Raw genomic sequence first — 23,008 nt, forward strand, 5'->3', positions numbered from 1 at the left:
GTTTAAAAAATTAAAAGGACTGATGCTAGTCAATGTTAAATAAACTGTTAAATTCCCTTTAGGCACCGCTTTCCTAATTTTTTAGAACTGGAATTATATATATATATATATATATATAATATAAGTAACTACATTTACTCAGTGATTGGATATGTCATATTTTTGACTGAATATAATGGATAAATTAGAAAATAATTCAATTTAATGGAGCACTCCACCTGCTTCAACAAATATGATTTCTTCAGGTGTCGTACCAATTAATGCAAATAAAAATAAAACATTCAAAAAATAAAAACACAGTGCTACTATAATAACAGACTAGTGAACTAAAGTTAAATTTGAATTGTCGTTGTAATCCGTTCTGTTGTTCTGTTGTTGTTGTGCAAATGCGAGTGCATGAATCACTTTATGAAACTATCTAATGGCAGAACTATGCTGGACAGGTAGATTACAGCTAAGATTGCTATAGATACGATGCGAGTCCAGGGCAAAATCTTTGATTTTCTTACAACACTCTTCTGTACAGTACCTCACATTACTATTTCCATATTTTGAATTCCATTTTCCTGTTATTAATGCTCCATTCCTCTATTTGATATAATTCAATTTGGACGTAAAATCCGGCTCTAAATCACGAAGTAAATAAAACATGCTATTATAATTGAGCATCGTCATTTGGAACTGAAGCTATTCACATTCTTTTGTGTAGAACCTTTCCTTTCCTGCGAAATGGCTCTTCGAACTTCTCTAAATAAACTCCTATATGAATCAGTCCGTGGGTCTCTATAATTTTCCAAACGTCTTCTTCTGGTTAGTTCCCATGTAGAATTCGAAATTCATTGGTCTCTCGGTCTTCTTATTCAGCCGAGATAACTGTTGCCTGTGTCCGGTACTATCACCTTATTTCCTCACAAAGCATTTCGTGGGTTCTTCTCATTTTTTCCAGATGTATATATTTTAGTAGTTCAACTCAATATTGCTATTGTTACTTCATTACCTTATTCACATTAGCAGTCTTGTGTAATAATATGAGCTATCGACATAGAATGGAAATTATATGATTAATTAGAGGGAAAGATAGGTGAGGATTAATTTTCTGAAGACAAAATATTGGGTTGTTCGAAAATCGTGTATACGCTATGTTTATTTCCACCAAGTTTTCACAGGTGCATTTAATTCAATTACGCCATTTTATTTGGATTTAAAAATAATCCACTTAGGGAAGAACATATCATCAGAGATTAATGAACAAAGGAATGTCTGTTGCTCGATGTTCTCAGAAATTATGAAACTTTTAATAGTGTGCACTACTTAATTCATCAGATTAATTATGGTTTATTTTTTACCGCGTTGCATTAATATAATTAGCAGAAACCATAATTACCTTAATATTTTAATATGTCAAACTTTCTGTCTGATAGAATGAATTGTCATTGTGTTTGCACAAATTGCTTCTACCGCAACACCAATATTTTCGTTTTTTAGTTACTCCTCTGGGATAGCAATACGCTTAAAATTATTCCTTCAGCAGTAGGAAATTTTTTATTATTCTTCAAGTTTTGATTAATTTAATTTCTTCTTAAACAAATAGAAATATATTTCTGAAATCACATACCTGTACATTCATCCACTCCCTTTGGTTCGAATGCTTTTGAACATGCGCATTTCGGCCCATCCTTCCTGTTATAACTACATTGGTTTGGGGATGGACATTTATTTAATTCTGCCTCATTACAAGTTTTTCTCTCTATTTCCAGAAGAAAGGTTACAATTGAGGTAAGAATAAACAGGTCGGTGTGAAGTAATAATTGAACTCGTTTTTAATTAGTTTAAAAATTCATTGTTACATATAACACCGTTTCTAATATTCCTAATAAACATCTCCTGCAAATAAACTATTTTGTCACGAAATGTTATTAACTATTGAATGCATTTGATATTCATTGTACCTGTTATTACCTATGTCATTATATATATTTATATATATATATATATTTATATATTTATACATATATATTATGGAATTCTAAGAAAACTACATCTGAACAAAAAGGCGAAATGTCTACAATCCTAATCGTAACAAACTAAAACTGAATGCCTCATTTCATTCCGAACTTCACATATTTTGAACCGCAATAGATAAGGAATATTATCCACAATATTTTATACATATAAAATTCATACACCTCAAAATATCGAAACTTAATCGCCTTAATATCTCCTTTCTTTCAAAGTCGAAATTAATGAATAGGATGGATGACTTCGCTGAAAATTTTCGCATGTAAGTATATATTATTTTTGCTATTTACGCTGTTTCCATATTTAACCTTTCTCTATTCGTTTTTTGTGCTCATCATTTGTTACCTTGGATCCTACGTTCCAAAGAATAAGATATACGTAAATCTAAGATTTATTAGAGCCAGCTTATTATTGATTAACCGAAATACTTCGAAAAATAAAGTGTTTAAATTTTAAACGGTTTCCTGAGCAGTATTTTTTACCCTGTACATTCAAATCCTATTTTACCTATTCCTGTAGGATTATCCTTTAACGTTGTTTGTAAAATTAAGTAAGCAAATTGCAGTTAACGATTACTATTCTATTAAAATACCCATAAATCCATGAATAACGTTTTTTGTTATATTAGAGCGAAATCTACTTTACTACGAACGGTTATTATCTTATTTCCAGGTGACGAAAAATTTCTTTTGTATTTCTCATAAGAAAACCGTGTTTTACTAATTTTCAGGAAAACATGCTATACAATAAATCGTTTAAGAAATTAAAAGGTCTGATGGTTGTCAATGTTAAATAAACTGATAAATTCGCTTTAGGTACTGCCTTCCTAATTTTTTAGAACTGGAATTATATATATATATATATATATATATATAATATAAGTAACTACATTTACTCAGTGATTGGATATGTCATCTTTTTGACTGAATTTAATGGATAAATTGGAAAATAATTCAATTTAATGGAGCACTCCACCTGCTTCCACAAATATGATTTCTTCAGGTGTCGTACCAATTAATGCAAATAAAAATAAAACATACAAAAAATAAAAACACAGTGCTACTATAATAACAGACTAGTGAACTAAAGTTAAATTTGAATTGTCGTTGTAATCCGTTCTGTTGTTCTGTTGTTGTTGTGCAAATGCGAGTGCATGAATCACTTTATGAAAGTATCTAATGGCAGAACTATGCTGGACAGGTAGATTACAGCTAAGATTGCTGTAGATACGATGCGAGTCCATGGCAAAATCTTTGCATTTTCTTACAACACTCTTCTGTACAGTACCTCACATTACTATTTCCATATTTTGAATTCCATTTTCCTGTTATTAATGCTCCATTCCTCTATTTGATATAATTCACCTTGGACGGAAAATTCGGTTCTAAATCACGAACTAAATAAAACATCCTATTATAATTGAGCATCCTCATCTGGAACTGAAGCTATTCACATTTTTTTGTGTAGAACCTTTTCTTTCCTGCTAAATGGTTCTTCGAACTTCTCTAAATAAACTCCTATATGAATCAATGCGTGGGTCTCTTTGATTTTTCAAACGTCTCCTTCTGGTTAGATCCCATGTGGAATTCGAAATCCATTGCTCTCTTGGTCTTCTTATTCAACCGAGATAATTGTTGCCTGTGTCCGGTATTATCACCCTATTTCCTCAAAAAGAATTTCGTGAGTTCTTCTCATTTGTTTCCAGATGTATATATTTTAATAGATCAACTCAATATTGCTATTTTTACTTCATTACCTTATTCACATTAGCAGTCTTGTGTAATAATATGAGCGTTTGACATAGAATGGAAATTATATGATTAATTAGAGGGAAAGATAGGTGAGGATTAATTTTCTGAAGAGAAAATATTGGGTTGTTCGAAAATCATGTATAGTATATGTTTGTTTCCAGCAAGTGTTTACAGGTGCATTTAATTCCCTTACGCCATTTTATTTGGATTTAAAAATAATCCACTTAGGGAAGAACATATCATCAGAGATTAATGAACAAAGGAATGTCTGTTGCTCGATGTTCTCAGAAATTATGAAACTTTTAATAGTGTGCACTACTTAATTCATCAGATTAATTATGGTTTATTTTTTACTGCGTTGCATTAATATAATTAGTAGAAACCATAATTACCTTAATATTTTAATATGTCAAACTTTCTGTCTGATAGAATGAATGGTCACTGTATTTGCACAAATTCCTTCTACCGCAACACCAATATTTTCATTCTATTAGTTACCCCTCTAGGATTGGAATACGCCTAAAATTATTCCTTCAGCAGTAGGAAGTTTTTTATTATTCTTCAAGTTTTGAATAATTTTATTTCCTCTTAAACAAATAGAAATATATTTCTGAAACGCATACCTACACATTCATCCACTCCCATCGGATCGAATTTTTCTGAACATGCGCATATCGCCCCATCATTCCTGTTATAACTACAATGGTTTGGGGATGGACATTTATCCAATTCTGCCTCATTACAAGTTTTTCTCTCTATTTCAAGAAGAAAGTTTACGAGTGAGGTAACAATAAACAGGTCGGTGTGAAGTAATAACTGAACTCGATTTTAATTAGTTTAAAAATACATTGTTATATATTATACCGTTTCTAATATTCCTTATAAGCATCTGCTTCAAATGAACTATTTCGTCACGAAATGTTATTAACTAATGAAAGCATTTGATATTCATTGTAACTGTTATTACCTATGTCATTATATATATTTATATGTATATTTATTTATTTTTTATTTATTTATATATTTATATTATGGAATTCTGAAAAACTACATCTGAACAAAAAGGCGAAATGTCTACCTAAAACAGAAACCCTCATTTCAATCCGAACTTCAAATATTTTGCACCACAATAGATAAGAAATATTATCAACAATATTTTATACATACAAAATTCATGCAACTGAAAATATGGAAACTTAATCTTATCAATATCTCCTTTGTTTCAAAGTCGAATTTAACGAATATGATGGAAGAATTCACTGAAATGTTTCGCATGTAAGTATATATTAGTTTTGCTATTTAGGGGATTTCCAGATTTAAACTTTCTCTATTCGATTTTTGTGCCCATCATTTGTTACCTTGGATCCTACCTTCCAAAGAATAAGATATACGTAAATCTAAAAATTGTTAGAGATAGCTTTTTATTGATTAACCGAAATACTTCGTAAAATAAAGTATTTAAATTTTAAAAGGTTTCTTGAGCAGTATTTTTTACCCTGTACATTCAAATCCTATTTCACCTATTCCTGTAGGACTATTCATTAACGTTATTTGTAAAATTAAGTAAGCAAATTGGAGTTAAGGATTACTATTCTATTAAAATACCCATAAATCAATGAATAACGTTTTATGATATATTAGAGCGAAATCCCCTTTACTGCGAACCATTATCATCTTATTTCCAGGTGATGAGAAATTGATTTCCGTATTTTTCATAAGAAAACCGTGTTTTACTAATTTTCAGGAAAACATGCTATATATATATATATATATATATATATATATAAGTAACTACATTTACTCAGTGATTGGATATGTCATCTTTTTGACTGAATGTAATGAATAAATTAGAAAATAATTCAATTTAATGGAGCACTCCATCTACTTCAACAAATAAGATTTGTTCAGGTGTCGTACCAGTCAATGCAAATAAAAATAAAACACAAAAAAAAAAACACAGTGCGACTATAAAAACAGACTAGTGAACTAAAGTTAAATTTGAATTGTCGTTGTAATCCGTTCCGTTGTTCTGTTGTTGTTGTGCAAATGCGAGTACATGAAACACTTTATGAAAGTATCTAATGGCAGAACTATGCTGGACAGGTAGATTATAGCTAAGATTGCTGTAGATACGAGGCGAGTCCACGGCAAAATCTTTGCATATTCTTACAACACTCTTCTGTACAGTACCTCACATTATTATTTCCATATTTTTTTAAATTCCATTTTCCTGTTATTAATGCTCCATTCCTCTATTTGATATAATTCAACATGGAAGGAATATTCGGCTCTAAATCACGAACTAAATAAAACATGCTATTATAATTGAGCATCCTCATCTGGAACTGAAGCTATTCACATTTTTTTGTGTAGAAACTTTTCTTTCCTGCTAAACGGCTCTTCGAACTTCTCTAAATAAACTCCTATATTAATCAGTGCGTGGGTCTCTTTGATTTTTCAAACGTCTTCTTCTGGTTAGTTCCCATGTGGAATTCGAAATCCATTGCTCTCTCGGTCTTCTTATTCAACCGAGATAATTGTTGCCTGTGTCCGGTATTATCACTTTATTTCCTCACAAAGCATTTCGTGAGTTCTTCTCATTTGTTTCCAGATGTATATATTTTAATAGATCAACTCAATATTGCTATTGTTACTTCATTACCTTATTCACATTAGCAGTCTTGTGTAATAATATGAGCGTTTGACATAGAATGGAAATTATATGATTAATTAGAGGGAAAGATAGGTGAGGATTAATTTTCTGAGGAGAAAATATTGGGTTGTTCGAAAATCGTATATACTCTATGTTTGTTTCCACTAAGTATTTATAGGTGCATTTAATTTCATTACGCAATTTTATTTGGATTTAAAAATAATCCACTTAGGGAAGAACATATCATCGGAGATTAATAAACAATGGAATGTCTGTTGCTCGATGTTCTCAGATATTATGAAACATTTAATAGTGTGCACTACTTAATTCATCAGTTTAATTATGGTATTTTTTTAACGCGTTGCATTAATATAATTAGCAGAAACCATAATTTCCTTAATATTTTAATATGTCAAACATTCTGTCTGATAGAATGAATTGTCATTGTATTTGCACAAATTGCTTCTACCGCAACACCAATATTTTCATTCTATTAATTACCCCTCAAGGATTGCAATTCACCTAAAATTATTCCTTCAGCAGTAGGAAGATTTTTATTATTCTTCAAGTTTTGAATAATTTAATTTCCTCTTAAACAAATAGAAATATATTTCTGAAATAACATACCTACACATTCATCCCCTCCCTTCGGATCGAATTCTTTTGAACATGCGCATTTCGCCCCATCATTCCTGTTATAACTACATTGGTTTGGGGATGGACATTTATCCAATTCTGCCTCATTACAAGTTTTTCTCTCTATTACAAGAAGAAAGGTTACGAGTGAGGTAACAATAAACAAATCGGTGTGAAGTGATAATTTAACTCGTTTTTAATTAGTTTAAAAATACATTGTTTCATATTATACCGCTTCTAATATTCCTTATAATCATCTGCTTCAAATAAACTATTTCGTCACGAAAGGTTATTAACTAATGAAAGCATTTGATATTCTTTGTACCTGTTATTACCTATTTCATTATATATATTTATATATATATATATATATATATATATATATATTTATATATTTATATATTTATATATATATACTATGGAATTCTAAGAAAACTACATCTGAACAAAAAGGCGAAATGTCTACAGTCATAATCGTAACAAACTAAAACTGAAAGCCTCATTTCATTCCGAACTTCACATATTTTGCACCGCAATAGATAAGGAATATTATCCACAATATTTTATACATACAAAACCCATACACCTGAAAATATCGAAACTTAATCGCCTTAATATCTCCTTTGTTTCAAAGTCGAATTTAATGAATATGATGCATGACTTCGCTGAAATTTTTCGCATGAAAGTATACATTAGTTTTGCAATTTACGCAGTTTCCAGGTTTAACCTTTCTCTATTCCTTTTTTTGTTCTCATCATTTGTTACCTTGGAAACTACATTCCAATGAATAAGATATACCAAAATCTAAGAATTGTTAGAGCCAGCTTATTATTGATTAACCGAAATACTTCGAAAAATAAAGTGTTTAAATTTTAAACGGTTTCCTGAGCAGTATTTTTTACCCTGTACATACAAATCCTATTTCACCTATTCCTGTAGGATTATCCTTTAACGTTGTTTGTAAAAGTAAGTAAGCAAATTGGAGTTAACGATTACTATTCCATTAAAATACCCAAAAATCAACGAATAACGTTCTCTGTCATATTAGAGCGAAATCTCCTTTACTGAGAACGATTATTATCTTATTTCCAGGTGATTAAAAATTTCTTTTATATTTCTCAAAAAAACCGAGTTTTACTAATTTTCAGGAAAACATGCTATACAATAAATCGTTTAAGAAATTAAAAGGACTGATGGTTGTCGATGTTAACTAAACTGTTAAATTCGCTTTAGGCACCTTCTTCGGAATTTTTTAGAACTAGAATTATATATATAATATAAGTAACTAAATTTACTCAGTGATAAGATATGTCATCTTTTTGACTGAATATAATGGATAAATTAGAAAATAATTCAATTTAATGAAGCACTCCACCTGCTTCAACAAATATGATTTCTTCCGGTGTCGTACCAATTAATGCAAATAAAAATAAAACATACAAAAAATAAAAACACAGTGCAACTATAATAACAGACTAGTGAACTAAAGTTAAATTTGAATTGTCGTTGTAATCCGTTCTGTTGTTCGGTTGTTGTGCAAATGCGAGAGCATGAATCACTTTATGAAAGTATCTAATGGCAGAACTATGCTGGACAGGTAGATTATAGCTAAGATTGCTGTAGATACGAGGCGAGTCCAGGGCAAAATCTTTGCATAATCTTACAACACTCTTCTGTACAGTACCTCACATTTTTATTTCCATATTTTTTTAAATTCCATTTTCCTGTTATTAATGCTCCATTCCTCTATTTGATATAATTCAACTTGGATGGAAAATTCGGCTCTAAATCACGAACTAAATAAAACATGCTATTATATTTGAGCATCCTCATCTGGAATGGAAGCTATTCACATATTTTTGTGTAGATCCTTTTCTTTCCTGCTAAATGGCTCTTCGAATTTCTCTAAATAAACTCCTATATGAATCAATGCGTGGGTCTCTTTGATTTTTCAAACGTTTTCTTCTGGTTAGTTCCCATGTGGAATTCGAAATCCATTACTCTCTCGGTCTTCTTATTCAACCGAGATAATTGATGCCTGTGTCCGGTATTATCACCTTATTTCCTCACAAAGCATCCCCACCCCCCCCCCCCCCCACCCCCCCCCCCCCCCACCCCCCCCCCCCCCCACCCCCCCCCCCCCCCACCCCCCCCCCCCCCCACCCCCCCCCCCCCCCACCCCCCCCCCCCCCCACCCCCCCCCCCCCCCACCCCCCCCCCCCCCCACCCCCCCCCCCCCCCACCCCCCCCCCCCCCCACCCCCCCCCCCCCCCACCCCCCCCCCCCCCCACCCCCCCCCCCCCCCACCCCCCCCCCCCCCCACCCCCCCCCCCCCCCACCCCCCCCCCCCCCCACCCCCCCCCCCCCCCACCCCCCCCCCCCCCCACCCCCCCCCCCCCCCACCCCCCCCCCCCCCCACCCCCCCCCCCCCCCACCCCCCCCCCCCCCCACCCCCCCCCCCCCCCACCCCCCCCCCCCCCCACCCCCCCCCCCCCCCACCCCCCCCCCCCCCCACCCCCCCCCCCCCCCACCCCCCCCCCCCCCCACCCCCCCCCCCCCCCACCCCCCCCCCCCCCAGATGATGATGACTAATACTATTACAGGTACATCACCGACTTTCCGGTATACTTAGTGTGAAACCTAGCCATTTTATGGAACCAACGTAAGTCATATACCAGAAATCCAGGAAAGCTGTGTGTTATTGTGCTATGAATCACGATACACCCTATACCGAGAAGATGGGCGGATGTGGGTATGGCGGATGTTCGGATGTCTCTTACCAGAGTATATAACTCCAGTTATGAATGTAGTGTGATGGTATGTTCTACTTATTATGGTTCTTCCTGTTTTAGCCTTGGAGCTCTGTTTGAGGTGCGACGAATATTGAACCCCGAGATGTAATTGAACGTTCTAGAGAATGCATTTGTTCCTAATTTGTGGCGTTTTTAGAGGGTACTGTCTATTGTTTTTGTCAGCAAGACAATACACTGTGTCATAAGGCTGCTGCTGCAACTGCGTTTTTTTGTGGATTAACGTTACCACACTTGAGTGTGCTTCTTAAATTATTCCAACATTAATATGATAACAGAAAAAATAATAAGAGTGAAGGAGAATTTATTGAGCTGTTCCTAGACAAGTTTCTGAAACCTGATCTCAACCCTATTCAGCATGTATGGGATGAACTGGATCGTCGAGTGAGGTCTGGGGAGAAATCCTCCACATAACGGTACAGGATCTCATTACATGCCCACAGGAAGAATGGCCCAAAATCCCCATTGATCGCTATCGCACGCTTATGAATACTTTGAATTGTAGGATTACCACAGTCATCGCAGCGAAAAGAAGTCCTACATTTTATTGGGTTGGTGCCATGGCTGTTTGTTCCTCATACTATCCGTTGTCATATTTTCAAGAAATGTGTATACGCTTTATGTTTAGACTGTATAGTATATATGAAGGAGAGAAAGAAAAAAATCCAAAACTGGATACAAGTATATTCCAAATATGCTGGATCGAGAAAAAACGCGGTTGAGGTTATTGGCTCGGTGAATTAGTTGTGGGCTACCATTGGTAGAATTAATGAAATGTGACATTCATACCTAAGTACCTGGAATGGACTCTAAAGGGAGTAACATCTTCAGGAATGACAAAAGAGATAGAAAATGGAGGAGGATAATAATAATGATATTTTGAGTCCAGTTAGGCTATAATCTCATGAAAGCAATAATGGTAATAATGTTCCATGGAGCTGGAAGTTTGAGGTTATCTGATGTGAATCGAAAGTAACAAAATGAAAAATGTGGTAACTGTTGTTATAGGCCTAGCCGTTGAAGATGACGTATTTTCATCGCCAAATTACCTTTATGGGTATTAAAAATATAATAAATATGGATGACATAAATTATTCTAACATTAATTTGATAGCAGAAAAAACGATAAGAAGAATGAAGGAGAATTTATTGAGCTGCCCTAGACAAGTTTCTGAAACCCAAGTGAAAGAAGGAACTCGAGGTCAAAGAATAGTAGAATTGATCATTGTATCAGAAGGGATCTCATTTAGATGTGACTTTTTTCACTAGCTGGTGACAGCGATTATACAGTACTCAGTTGGGAAGTAGCAAACCAGAGATATTCCCGTTAAGGAATGCTACATGTTAAACTACAAATCTGGAAATTATGACAAACTCAAAAGAGTACAGTGGTCAGTACAGAGTAATACTCCTTACTGAACGAAACGGAGTTTTGAAGATCTGCTTAATGATGCAGTTTTTGAATGTATCATTAGAGTTCGAAAAACTAGTACAGTAGAGGTGATATCGATGTCAACCTTAGAGCAAGAGATACGTAGAGTGAGAATATGAAAGACAGGATGTATGAAATATATAAAACTGAAGCCAGTAAAGTTACTAGTGGTATACGGAAAGAAAACTCGGTGAATGAAAAGTAACTGACTGCGCAGGTTAAAGATTGCTCACTTTGCTAAAATCTATTAATTTGATATATACATTATGGGTAAAGTGTTTCAACAAAGCCTGTTGAAGAGATGGAGGTGAATTAGAAAGTGGTTTAGACTGTTGCATAATCTGTGTAGGAATTAGGCAATAAAAGCAAAAAGGAAAATCATCAGGTATGATAAAGGAATGTTGAGATTAACGGGAAAGGCTTCTCACACAATTGGAAATTATGTGGGAGATCTCCTGTGCAGAAACACAGCCCAGGAGATCTCCCACAGGAAAGGAAAGGAAACAATGTTTGATCATTTGTCGTACAAGGGTGATGAGAAAATTGATTTGTTTAATTACCGACATGCTATTATCCCTGGAGTATTGCTGGGAGTTTAGAAAAAATGGTGAGAACTCGCACACAAAAATCAGTTGATAGACATATTATAGGTCCAGTTCGAAGGTAAAGAAACATTTACAAAAAAAAAAGGGGTGTAATGTTTAATAATTTGCTGAAAGGGAATAAATATACTATGATAACTTCGGACTTTGCTAAAGCATACTACACGAAAGTCTGTTGCATAAATTAGAAGATATAGGATTAGATTATAAATATTGTTAGCTTTGATAAGATGGTGGCTGAAGAGAATACTTATAAGAAACTGTTGTGTGTGTGTGTGAATAACTTCTTCGTTTTTCTTCTGTAGTCCATTTTTTACTTTTTCTATCTTTCAATTGCTTATTGTGGTCTCTCCGCCACCAGCAACAACAACACCCCCAATAATAATAATAAAAAAATAATAATAATACTTATTTATTTATTTATTCAGAAAAAGACATAGAGAATCATGGAATAAATTTGTTTCTAATTTAGAACATGATTAATATAAAATAAGACCCAATTTATATAAGATTTTGAAACACCTAAATGCAGATACCAAAGAAAACATAAAATTAAACACTGAATTGAAATTAGAAGAATTTCTAAATTACTACACAGAACTGTGGACAGACAAATATTTTAAAAAAGACAAATGCAAACAATTAACGAAAATGAAAAGGAAATAACTGAAGAAGAATTAGAAATCAGCCTGAAAGAAACAAGAAACGGAAAATCACCTGGAGAAGATAAGCTAGGTTCAGAACTATATAAAGAAGCAGGAACAAGATTCAAAGGAAGACTTATTATTTTTAAATAAAATTTACTCAACTGGTATTCCCCCAATAGAATGGAAAAAATCAATTGTGATTCCTATCTTTAAGAAAGGTAATAGAGATGACCCTAAAAACTATAGAGGTATCAGTATACTAAATTCATGTTACAAAATATATAGCAGAATCTTAAATAACAAACTAATCAAATATTCCGAAAACTTTATTCTAGAGGTACAAAATGGATTTAGAAAAGGACGATCATGTATAGACCCAGCCTTCTGCCTAAAATTAATAATAGAGAAAAGAAGAGAATATAATTTAGAAACATATATTGCATTTATTGACTTTGAAAAAGCATTTTCATGACAAAGTTAAAAGAAACATATTATTTAACATATTAAAAGAAAGACAAATACCAAATAATATCCTAAAAGTTGTCATAAGTATATATGAAAATAACCAAATACAAATAAGATTAAATCACGCGCTATCATATATATATATATACGAGAGAGATAAACCAAGGGGTCCGACAGGGATGTCCCCCTCTCAGCAACTCTTTAATATCTACTTAAATGAAATATAAATGGAATAAAAATTTACATCAAGGAATTAAACTTTCACCTACAGTTAACTTAAACACTCTCCTCTTTGCAGACGACCAAATAATAATTACAAATTCTGAAGATAACTTACAAAAAGCTATTTTAAATCTAAATGAGATATCCAAAGATTATGGTATGATAATATCAACGGAAAAATCAAAAACTATAGCCTTTAAAGGACAAGATCCAGCAAGAACTAAAATAGTATTAGATAACAAGATCTTAGAACAGATGAATTCATTTAACTACCTAGGATGTATGATCACTTATGAAAATGAAAAAGATGTAAACATAAAAATTGCAAAATATTTAAAAATAACAGGAGTAATTAACTCTATATTTAAACCAAACCTAGTTCGAAAACAAACCAGGTTAAAAGTATACAATACATTAGCCCTACCGGTCTTAATTTATGGAAGCGAAATCTGAACAATAAAACAAAAAGACAAACAAAAGGTTAACAACAGCAGAAATGAAGTTTATGAGAAAAACTGCAAAGTATACCCTATTTGATCACAAAAGAAACGAAGATATTATGAAAGAATTAAACCAAGAACCAGTAATTGAAAAAATTAAAAAATATAAACATAAATGGATGGAACACGTTCAAAGAATGAAAACAGAAAGATTACCAAAACAAGCCTTAAAGTACAAGCCATTAGGAAAAAGAAAACCAGGACGTCCTCTTAAACAATTCAACAATGACTTCTAAGGCCGGAACAGGCCATACTAGGCCTAAATCCTTGATATATGATGATGATGATGATTTATTTATTTTTTATTTTATTTGAAATTGTTTTCATTTACAACAGAACTCCACAAGCAATGTATACATTATTATTATTACAATTGATGTTAAAATTAACGAATAATCCTCAATACTTTCATCTTTTAGAAGTATTACATAATAATAAGCAGAATAATATTAACTGCTTAAGTAATTAATACTGATTATGTCAGCACAATTCAAAGCTATTTGTTTAGCTCAGGGGTAGCGAAACGTCTTTAACCGTCGACCGCTTCAAGAGTTTCTTGACTTTTTATCGACCCCCTTCTATTTTATTATTACATAATTATAATAGGACAAGCAACAAAGATGCTTATGCGAGTTTTTAGATTGTTTATTTTATATTTACAGTGTTTATGGTATGTATAATATAGTATATATTATTATATTGGCGAAATGTCAAAGGGATACCTTTTTGACGTCCCGCTTAACATTATATATTTGATAGGACGGATAAATAATATATAAAATATTAAATTTAATTTAGATAACAAAATAACAATAATATAATCTTCATTATATATATGAAAATAAGACTTTTATTAACTTAGTATACAATTTACTAACATTGTCAATGTAAAGGGTGTGCTTCGTGACTCTTGACAAGATTAGCAATGTTGGGTTCAAAATTAATAAGTTTCACCCTTAAATCGCCATGGAATTCTATATCTAGCTTATTTCTTTATTTTGTTATAATGGAATTAACATGGCAAAAACCAGCTTCCACCATGTACGAGCTTGGAAATGCAAGCAAAATGGGGGGTACCACTTCAGACAGTTTTGGATATTTTTCTACAACATTTATATTCGTACAAAAGTAACTTAAAGTCCTATTTTTAAAACGCATCTAAACTTCAAGATCAACTGACAAATCAATAAGTTAATCTTGTAAGTTACATTCGATATTTTCAATATCTGCAGAAAATGGCGTGATAACTCAATTTGGAATGTGCATGTTTTCAAAATCTGGAATGTGCATGTTTTCAAAATATACCTATTCAGTATAGTTTGGTGAGTAGTATGTCATGTTCAAGTGTATCAAATACTTTGGTTAAGTCAAGCAGTATAAGGACGGCATACTTGTTTTTGTCGAGAGCTTTGCTTATTGCGTCGGCGATGTCTTCTAATAATGTGTTGGTGCTTTTTGTTTTCTGAAAGCCGTATTGGTTTTGTGAGATGATGTTGTACTTCTGTACATAGTTCTGTAGTCTGGTGTGTGTTATTTTTTCAAGAATTTGTGAAATTGCTGGTAGGGTAGCTATTGGTCTGTAGTTCTGAGTATCGTTTCTTTTACCATGTTTGTAAATTGGCGTAATTATTGCAGTTCTTAGTTCTTGTTGTTGTAGAATAATGCCAGTGTCGAATATTATGTTCAAGAGTCTCAAACGTATTGGATTTATTTGTTCAAAGTGTGTTAAAAGGTTTGAGAGTCTTACTTTGTCTATTACTGGAGGACTCTTTGATTTAGTTGTAAGAGTGCTTCTTCCAGTTCCTGTTTTGTTACGGGTAGAAAATGCAGTTTGTTGTTTACTTAGCGTCAGTATTTTTTTGTTGATCGTTGGTAGATTGTTTTTTTTTTTTTTTGAGTTGTGTGATATTGATTGTGAAGGCATGCTTGATGGAGTCTGCTAGTTCCTGTTGGTTTGTATCCTGACCGAAACTTTTTTTTGCAATAAAATCTTGTGCTGAAGTTTTCTTTTTTCGAGTTACTAATTCGTTTGAGTGTCGCCCATGTTTGCTTCATGTTGTCGTTATATTCCATGAATTTTTGGAAATAGTAGTGTCTTTCTTAACTAGGAATTTTTGTTGTTAGTTGGTTTCTTGTGTGTTAATGTGTGTTATTGGATGAATTTTTAGTTTTTTTTTCCATAGATTTTCTTTTACAGTAATACTATTTAGTATGTCTCCATTTATCCATGTATTGCTGTCATTAATAATAATAATAATAATAATAATATTTTTAAAAAAAAAATTATAATACCATATTATTTGTCACTTCCAAAATAATAATAATAATAATAATAATAATAATAATAATAATAATAATAATAATAATAATGATAATAATGGTGGTAGTACACCATTATTATTATTTTTTATTATTTATTTATTCACATAATTGAAACACAATCAAAAACAATATATCATTTAAACAACAATTTGACAGGCGATACAGAACAATTCAGGTTCTATCCAAGAATATAAGAATAGTCTGTAAATAAAGTCCTAAAATATGGACTGTTCCAAGTACAGTAATACTGTTTTTTTGTAGATCATATGGTGTCACTTCGTTGATGTTTAATTGTAATTATTATTATTATTATTATTATTATTATTATTATTATTATTATTATTATTATTATTATTATTATTAATCTCTCTCTCTCTCTCTCTCTCTCTATTGATTAATTTAAAGAAACAGCTATAACCTACGTGAAATATAAGGTTGAATCAGCGAGTCTTTTAAAAGTAGTGCAGCAATGGGAGCGATTTTTGATGAAACTGAACACCAACATCAGTAAAAATTTAAAACTCCACCACTAGTCTTTGCATGTCAGTAACGAAGCGCATACGGAAATTAACTTCAGTCGTTGCAGTTATTCATCCTTCCATTCACAGTTTCAAAATCGTAGAAAATTTTTGCGTATAAAATGTCTATTATACTCTTCATAATCTAGAAGTATCATGTATTAGATAAATTGTGCGCTACATCACATTTGGCATGTCGTGTAATCAATGCAATCGTATGCCTGCAGTGGATTTTAGACATAGGAAAACTTTCTTCAGGTTCTACATTCATCATGACCTACTGTCAGGATGAATGTAGAGCCTGAAGCATTTTAAACGATACATCAGTGCATAAACTCTACAAGCTGGTCCCTATCAAATCTTAAAAGATATGTATATCAGCAGGTGACATGCAATATGACATACATAGTTGCCCCTTTAACCTCAAAATTACGTTCTGCACGATTTCCTTCTGCCAGGAGAATGGTTTTTGCCTAATATTCCTTGCTAGAGGATGAGTCATCTTGTAGCTATGCTTGTTAACCTTCCGTGCTAAAATATTTCTTACATCACATGTGATTAATCTACTGGTTCTACCATTCTCCAATTCTGAAAACACTTCTTACGCCTTGAACTTTTTTGTCCATAAAACTTGCAATATGTCTTCGCTAATGGTGAAGTTACGTTCTGTGTTCAGATATAGTAGAACACATAACATAACTGCGTTATGTTATACGTAAAAACAGTCGTGATAGATAGAAATGTGTGTAATGTCCACAGTTCTAAGTAGTATCCATTTTCCGATTACACCGAACAAGCTAAAAGAGAAGCCGAGATCCTTGATGTATGCAATAGCTTAAAATATGCTGTTCATCTGCCAACTCTGGGAATTCTCTCCATTCACTCAACACTCTTTATCTTTCCTCACGAAGTTCTCCTTCTAGGTATACACGTGTCATCTCTTCTATTACTAATTCAGACCATGAAATCATATAACAGTTGCCTATATTGGACCGCCATGCCTTCAATCACTCACAACCACGTACCTTTCGCATAGATTTTTACTCTTCCTTTCCATGGTCAGACTACTTTTTGCTTTACAAATCGAGACATTTGTTGTGATCCTGTTATGAAGATGAACGAATTTCGAACAAAGGCCTCATTTGGAAATCGGTTCAAAATTCTCCTCCAATATGCAATCCACGGGCCTTACAAATGAGCCAAGGTAGTCCAAGATAAAGCATATCGAAAGTGACTTGAGAAAAGACTTTTAGTTTCATTTCAGTCATAGCTAAAATGAAGCCATAACACTTGAAAATCAATAATCGACAGCGTTAAGTCGAACTTTGAAAGGAATATATATATATATATATATATATATAGAAAACATGTCTTATGCACAGGCATTGGTGACTTTTCCATTTCATGCAAAAGGTGTTGGGCGCAGTTTCTATTCCATCTGTTTCTTCTCCCTTTGTCTCTCACCTGGCTGTCAGTATAACCTAAAGATGAAGCTGGTCTAATGAGATTAATTAATGCATAAATGACCGAAGCAAATCGCTTTCATCTATACCTGAACAATGCATCGATGCTTAGCAGACCCCTAAAGCATTTACATCTGATTCGATTAAAATATAAATCTCATATATACAACAATAACTATTAAAATGAGGTATTGAATTCCTAAACGTACCCCTCTTGTCATAGAGCAAGACGACACCGGATGTTTTGAAAAGTATTTCTAGTAACCAGCAGACTATGTATTAGAAAATTCGACTAGTAAATATATGATTAATATATAGAAACACTGAGCTTTATTTTATATTTTATCTCCATAAAGCATTGTACCGTGTACCTCAATATCCATGCTCTAACATATATATTACATGAATTGTGGAAGGTGGCACCCTCTCATTTCTGCAGTATGGTTGATAAAAAATTAATTAAATAAAAATAACTGTTACATTAAAGTAGACCTTTAACTAATTAAAATAGATTATTCAGCCCATATCACGTTCACTACAACTTTGGAAAACTGACAACAAAGTTCTATAATTGGTTTCGTGTCTATTTGAGAATGAAATACTTGGATAGTGATTGTTTTTACAAATGGCGAAAGGCTTTTCAGTTGAGTTTATATACATATACCTTGCACTGAAATTCAATGAAATATTCATTTAGTTCTTATCTGTTCCGCGCAACCATTCATGGTAGAAGAAATACAATATTTAAACATTATTAAAGTTCGAAACTTCGTAATCATGTTATGTCAGTATTATATCAACAATATTTCAATTTCCGTGATACACTTCGTATCCAGCTTGTATGACGGATGAACATATCATGCTTGGTAGACTGGCTTAAAACACACAAGCATGATGTGTTCATCCGTCATACAAGCTGGATACGAAGTAAGATAAGGAATAATCATATAACCAGTTTTGTCGGTCTATTTAATGTATAATATTTGCGGTTTAAATTAATAAAAATTAAATAGAGTATATTTACTGTTTTCATTGAAGATGTGCTATTCGTAAATATCTTATTCCATGTTTCTTCAGGGTCGTTGTTCAAAGAAACAATGTTGGATCCGCCTTCTACAGTTACTGTTATTTCCTTTCTTCTCCAGTACGAGAAACTTACATTAAATGATTTAATTGTGTTAGAACGTTTAATAGACAAAGAGCTATCTTTTCCAGAATCTGTAGAGCCATAAATGAACACGTACTCTGCAAAATAAGAAAAAACATTAATAATATACTAATTTAGTTCACTTTCATGTAATAATATAAAAGAAGGATATAACAACTCTATTTACCAAGCTATATTTATCATACTTGGTAAATGTTTGTGGAAATTTTGTCAACACAGAATCTATCCGTGGGCTAGACTGTCGGATGTGCTGGTGTTTAGCTCATGCTTCTCCCTTTTTTATAGTGTTTCCTTAGAGTAGAGTCCTTTATTGTGTGCAGTGTCTTTCAGATTTCAGTGAACAATTCCCTTATTAAATATTGTGTGTGTTTATACAAAACAACGTGGAGTACAGAAGATTTTGCGATTCTGCCCGTAACGTTAGCTGGCCTAAGCGCTTTTATACTATTGCTTCTTTATCGACCTTAGCCATTCATGGACACATGGACTGCTATCGCAGCTATAGCTTGCAAAGGATAACGCCATCATGTGGATCGTACAGCTCCCTTTTACAAGTGAAGTATATCAAGAACTCCCTACTACTTCACTACCGGAGGTAGTAAAAATGCCCTTGTTACAAAAATGAGATCACTAACATTCCCTTCTTATATTAATATAGTGGCTGCAAGAAAAAGAAAATGCTAAAATTTTGTAGCTGCATAAAACGCTACTCTCACGTTCAAACACCGTATCATAGAACACAAGATACAGTAATAGTTTAGTGACCAACTCCGGGATCATCACGCAGAAAACTGAAGTGTTCTTTTTGCCACAATAGAAAACCGACCTTTGGAACAGTACTTGATAGCCATTTCCAAAACCATACTCCCTAATAATAAAACACACTTCCTGTATAGCTGAAATAATAAAAATATAATTAAGTCACAATTCATGAGCACAGGGAGTGCTGCAAAACGGCATTGACATCAGCCCCCTACTATCTAGAAACAATTCCAATAGCACCAGTATCTACAGAAGAAACGGGGGTCAAAAGAATATTATCAAGATATGGATCAGTTACCTGAAAAATAGATACGCCATCAGCAGCCAGCTCTAAGCCTGAATTTTTACACAACAGAAGTTTTCGAAGATGAGCTCTTATGCATTTCGATCTTACTGACACACTAAATACATTACGACATTCATAAACAACTGCATAAATGTAATAATTAAACGTTCTATCAGTTTCATCACAATACTTCTACTGTGAGAAGAAAGACCACATTAGATCTTCCTCCCTCTTCTTTCTTCCTGAGGTAAGAACAAACGGTTTATTGGGCAACCATAGATGCGTGATCGCTCGACACTTCTGTGCATGCCAGGCGAAGGAGAAACCATTCCGTAATAGAGTAATCAATCAGTCTTGTGGGATGAGATTGTTTAGTATTACATGTCGGAAAATTAGGTTTGCTTTTATAACAGTTGGAATATTTTACGTATAAAGCAGATGATTTCCAGTGTTGATGACAAATACGTACATCGCCTTATTCCTTTCACCCCTTCAACATGAATTGCCTCTTGTTGGCACTCGCCAGCTACGGTTCTCTCAGCTGTGGGCAGACTATACCTCAGGATACCACTAAGAACAGACCAGAGGCAGAGAGCTTTAACCACAGTAACGAATAGCAACATAAAGCAAATAGTCAATAGAATCGCAAACAGGTACTCATCCAACCGCGCAAACCGGAAAAGCGGAAAAACACTCTCGACGATCACACTGAACGTGTGCATCTGCAGACTAACAAGAAAAGCATTTCTAGTGATGCTCTGCAGCAGATTAATAAAACAGCTAAGAAGTGTCTGCAAGCAGGGCCGCCCCCACAGGGATGAACGACATGAGGGACAAATAGAAATTCCCGCAACTGAAAACGAACTACTTGAACAAAACGAACTGAAAGCGAATGCCCTTATAAGGAAAGTCCTCTTTCTACTAAACAAATATCACAATTTTTAAAAAGTAAGGGGAATTTCCTCATAAATTATCAATATCAATTATTGTGAATTATAGAAAAAAGAAAATGAAAGCTCGATTACCTCAGTTCTATCCTACTGAAGAATGCCTATAATGGAATGTTGTCGATGAATACAAAAAAACAAGCTTTCAGTTGAGCTGTAATTCTTCTGAAATATTCAGTTAGTCAGACAATATTTCAAAGTTACTTTCTTCCTCCTTAACAAGATTTTTCATCTCAAACTGGTAGAACGTTTAATGATTGCACTTATTCCGGGTGTTTAGTAATGCAATAATGTGCTTGCGTCAGTATTAGTGAAATGCATAAGAGAAAATCTTTGAAAACTTCCGTTGTGTACAAATTCAGGCTTAGTTATGGCTGATGATAGCGTGCGTATTGTACAGGTAACTGATCCGTATCTTGATAATGTTCTTTTGATACCGTTACTTCTATAGATCCTAGTGCTATAGGAATTTCTTCTAGATGATAGGGGATGATGTCAATTCTAAATCTCCATCCACCATTTAAGAAATCTGGCTTTTGCAAGAGTATTTATATCTGTGGGATGTGTTCTGTAGGATGGAATAGACCAAAATGTCAGGAGAATCGCATGTCAGAGCATTTCAAGGGAGTGGGGAAAAATCAAGTTTGACAGCATATACAACATAATTTAAATAGGTCGTATTGTAGTAATACACGGATATGCCTGACATAAATTATAATTTCGACTCCGCGCATTCAAAGAGTGATCCGAAATGAAAAAAAAAAATACATATATATAGAATAGTGCAAACAGAAAAAGGCAAATAAAATGAAACACGGCAAGATTCTGACTACACAAGACATTCGTACTTCTCTTTGTTTCTCTTTTTCTGATATTTACTTTTTGATCTTTGCCTGCTTTTAACGTAATTGATTATTTTTTCCTTATCTTGACACTGAAACAATTATTTCACGAAACTATTCGAGTGTCTGAATAACTATTTTTTCTATCGAGTTGTTACATGTGGTTAAATATTGGAATTGCATTTTTTTTAAAATTTTTAAAGCATTTGCATATATTAAATTACTTCATTATGTTCACTATACCGCGCGGTTAGCCTAGTGGCTTTGCGCTTCGCAACCATATGACTGGGGAAGGAGTGTCCCAAGTTCGATTCCCGTTGTAGACGTGAGGAATTTGAGGATCTTCCTCAGGCATAGCCAAGTTAGCCGGTCTTGGGCGCGGTCAGTAGGGTTTTTTCCGCCAGTTTATCTGGCGTTTTTCATCCCGCAAACAGGCAAACCGGCCCCGTGAACATACACCTCTACAGTCAAAAATATATCCCCCCCAGCGGCAGACCAGGCGACGGGTCGGTTGGGAGTAGTACTAACAAGACGTCGCATCTAAAGTAACACGCGGACCCTGCATAGGAAGCGGGAATAACGCGAAGAAGAAGAAGATTATGTTCACTATATTCACTATACGTTTTGCCTCATTTGTCTAAAGTTGTAAATCTCTTAGAAATTTCGGCACATTTCCAACAAAAGCAGAGAAAACCTAAAGATTGATAACCTAAAGAAAGGATAGGAACAAATACATTTTCATTTAGAGAGTGTTTAGATTTAGTATAGTTATCTAGTTATCTAAATTACTACCTAGTTTTGGCGAGTTACTCTATCGTTTAAATAATAATGCATGATTCTTTTACTAGAAATTCTTTATGTAAAATTCTGACACTGATGAAGAACTCTTGAGTTTTCAAGAATCGCGTAGTGAATTCGTATTTTCCATAAGTTTTTCACTGTTGCATGAGACGAATTACTTGA

The 23,008-nt window shown here is 33.7% G+C and overlaps 2 protein-coding genes across 2 annotated transcripts in view; both read right to left on the reverse strand.

Annotated features, from left to right (window-relative positions):
* LOC150110347 (uncharacterized) overlaps window positions 1-1,737 on the reverse strand; it is a 227,789-nt gene extending 226,052 nt beyond the window's left edge. The window contains exon 1 of the mRNA XM_090396216.1: window positions 1,616-1,737. The gene's annotated coding sequence lies outside the window, so the exon portion shown is untranslated. The remainder of the gene's footprint in view (window positions 1-1,615) is intronic.
* LOC150110348 (uncharacterized) overlaps window positions 1-23,008 on the reverse strand; it is a 220,889-nt gene that overhangs the window by 9,869 nt on the left and 188,012 nt on the right. Inside the window, exon 18 of the mRNA XM_090396252.1 lies at window positions 19,065-19,285. Within this exon, the coding sequence (XP_090252378.1) occupies window positions 19,065-19,285 (221 nt within the window). The remainder of the gene's footprint in view (window positions 1-19,064; window positions 19,286-23,008) is intronic.

This window comes from Typopeltis vanoorti, chromosome 1 (assembly GCF_054136105.1).
Source record: "Typopeltis vanoorti isolate ZY-2024b chromosome 1, IOZ_Tvanoo_1.0, whole genome shotgun sequence".
Taxonomy (NCBI): domain Eukaryota; kingdom Metazoa; phylum Arthropoda; class Arachnida; order Uropygi; family Thelyphonidae; genus Typopeltis; species Typopeltis vanoorti.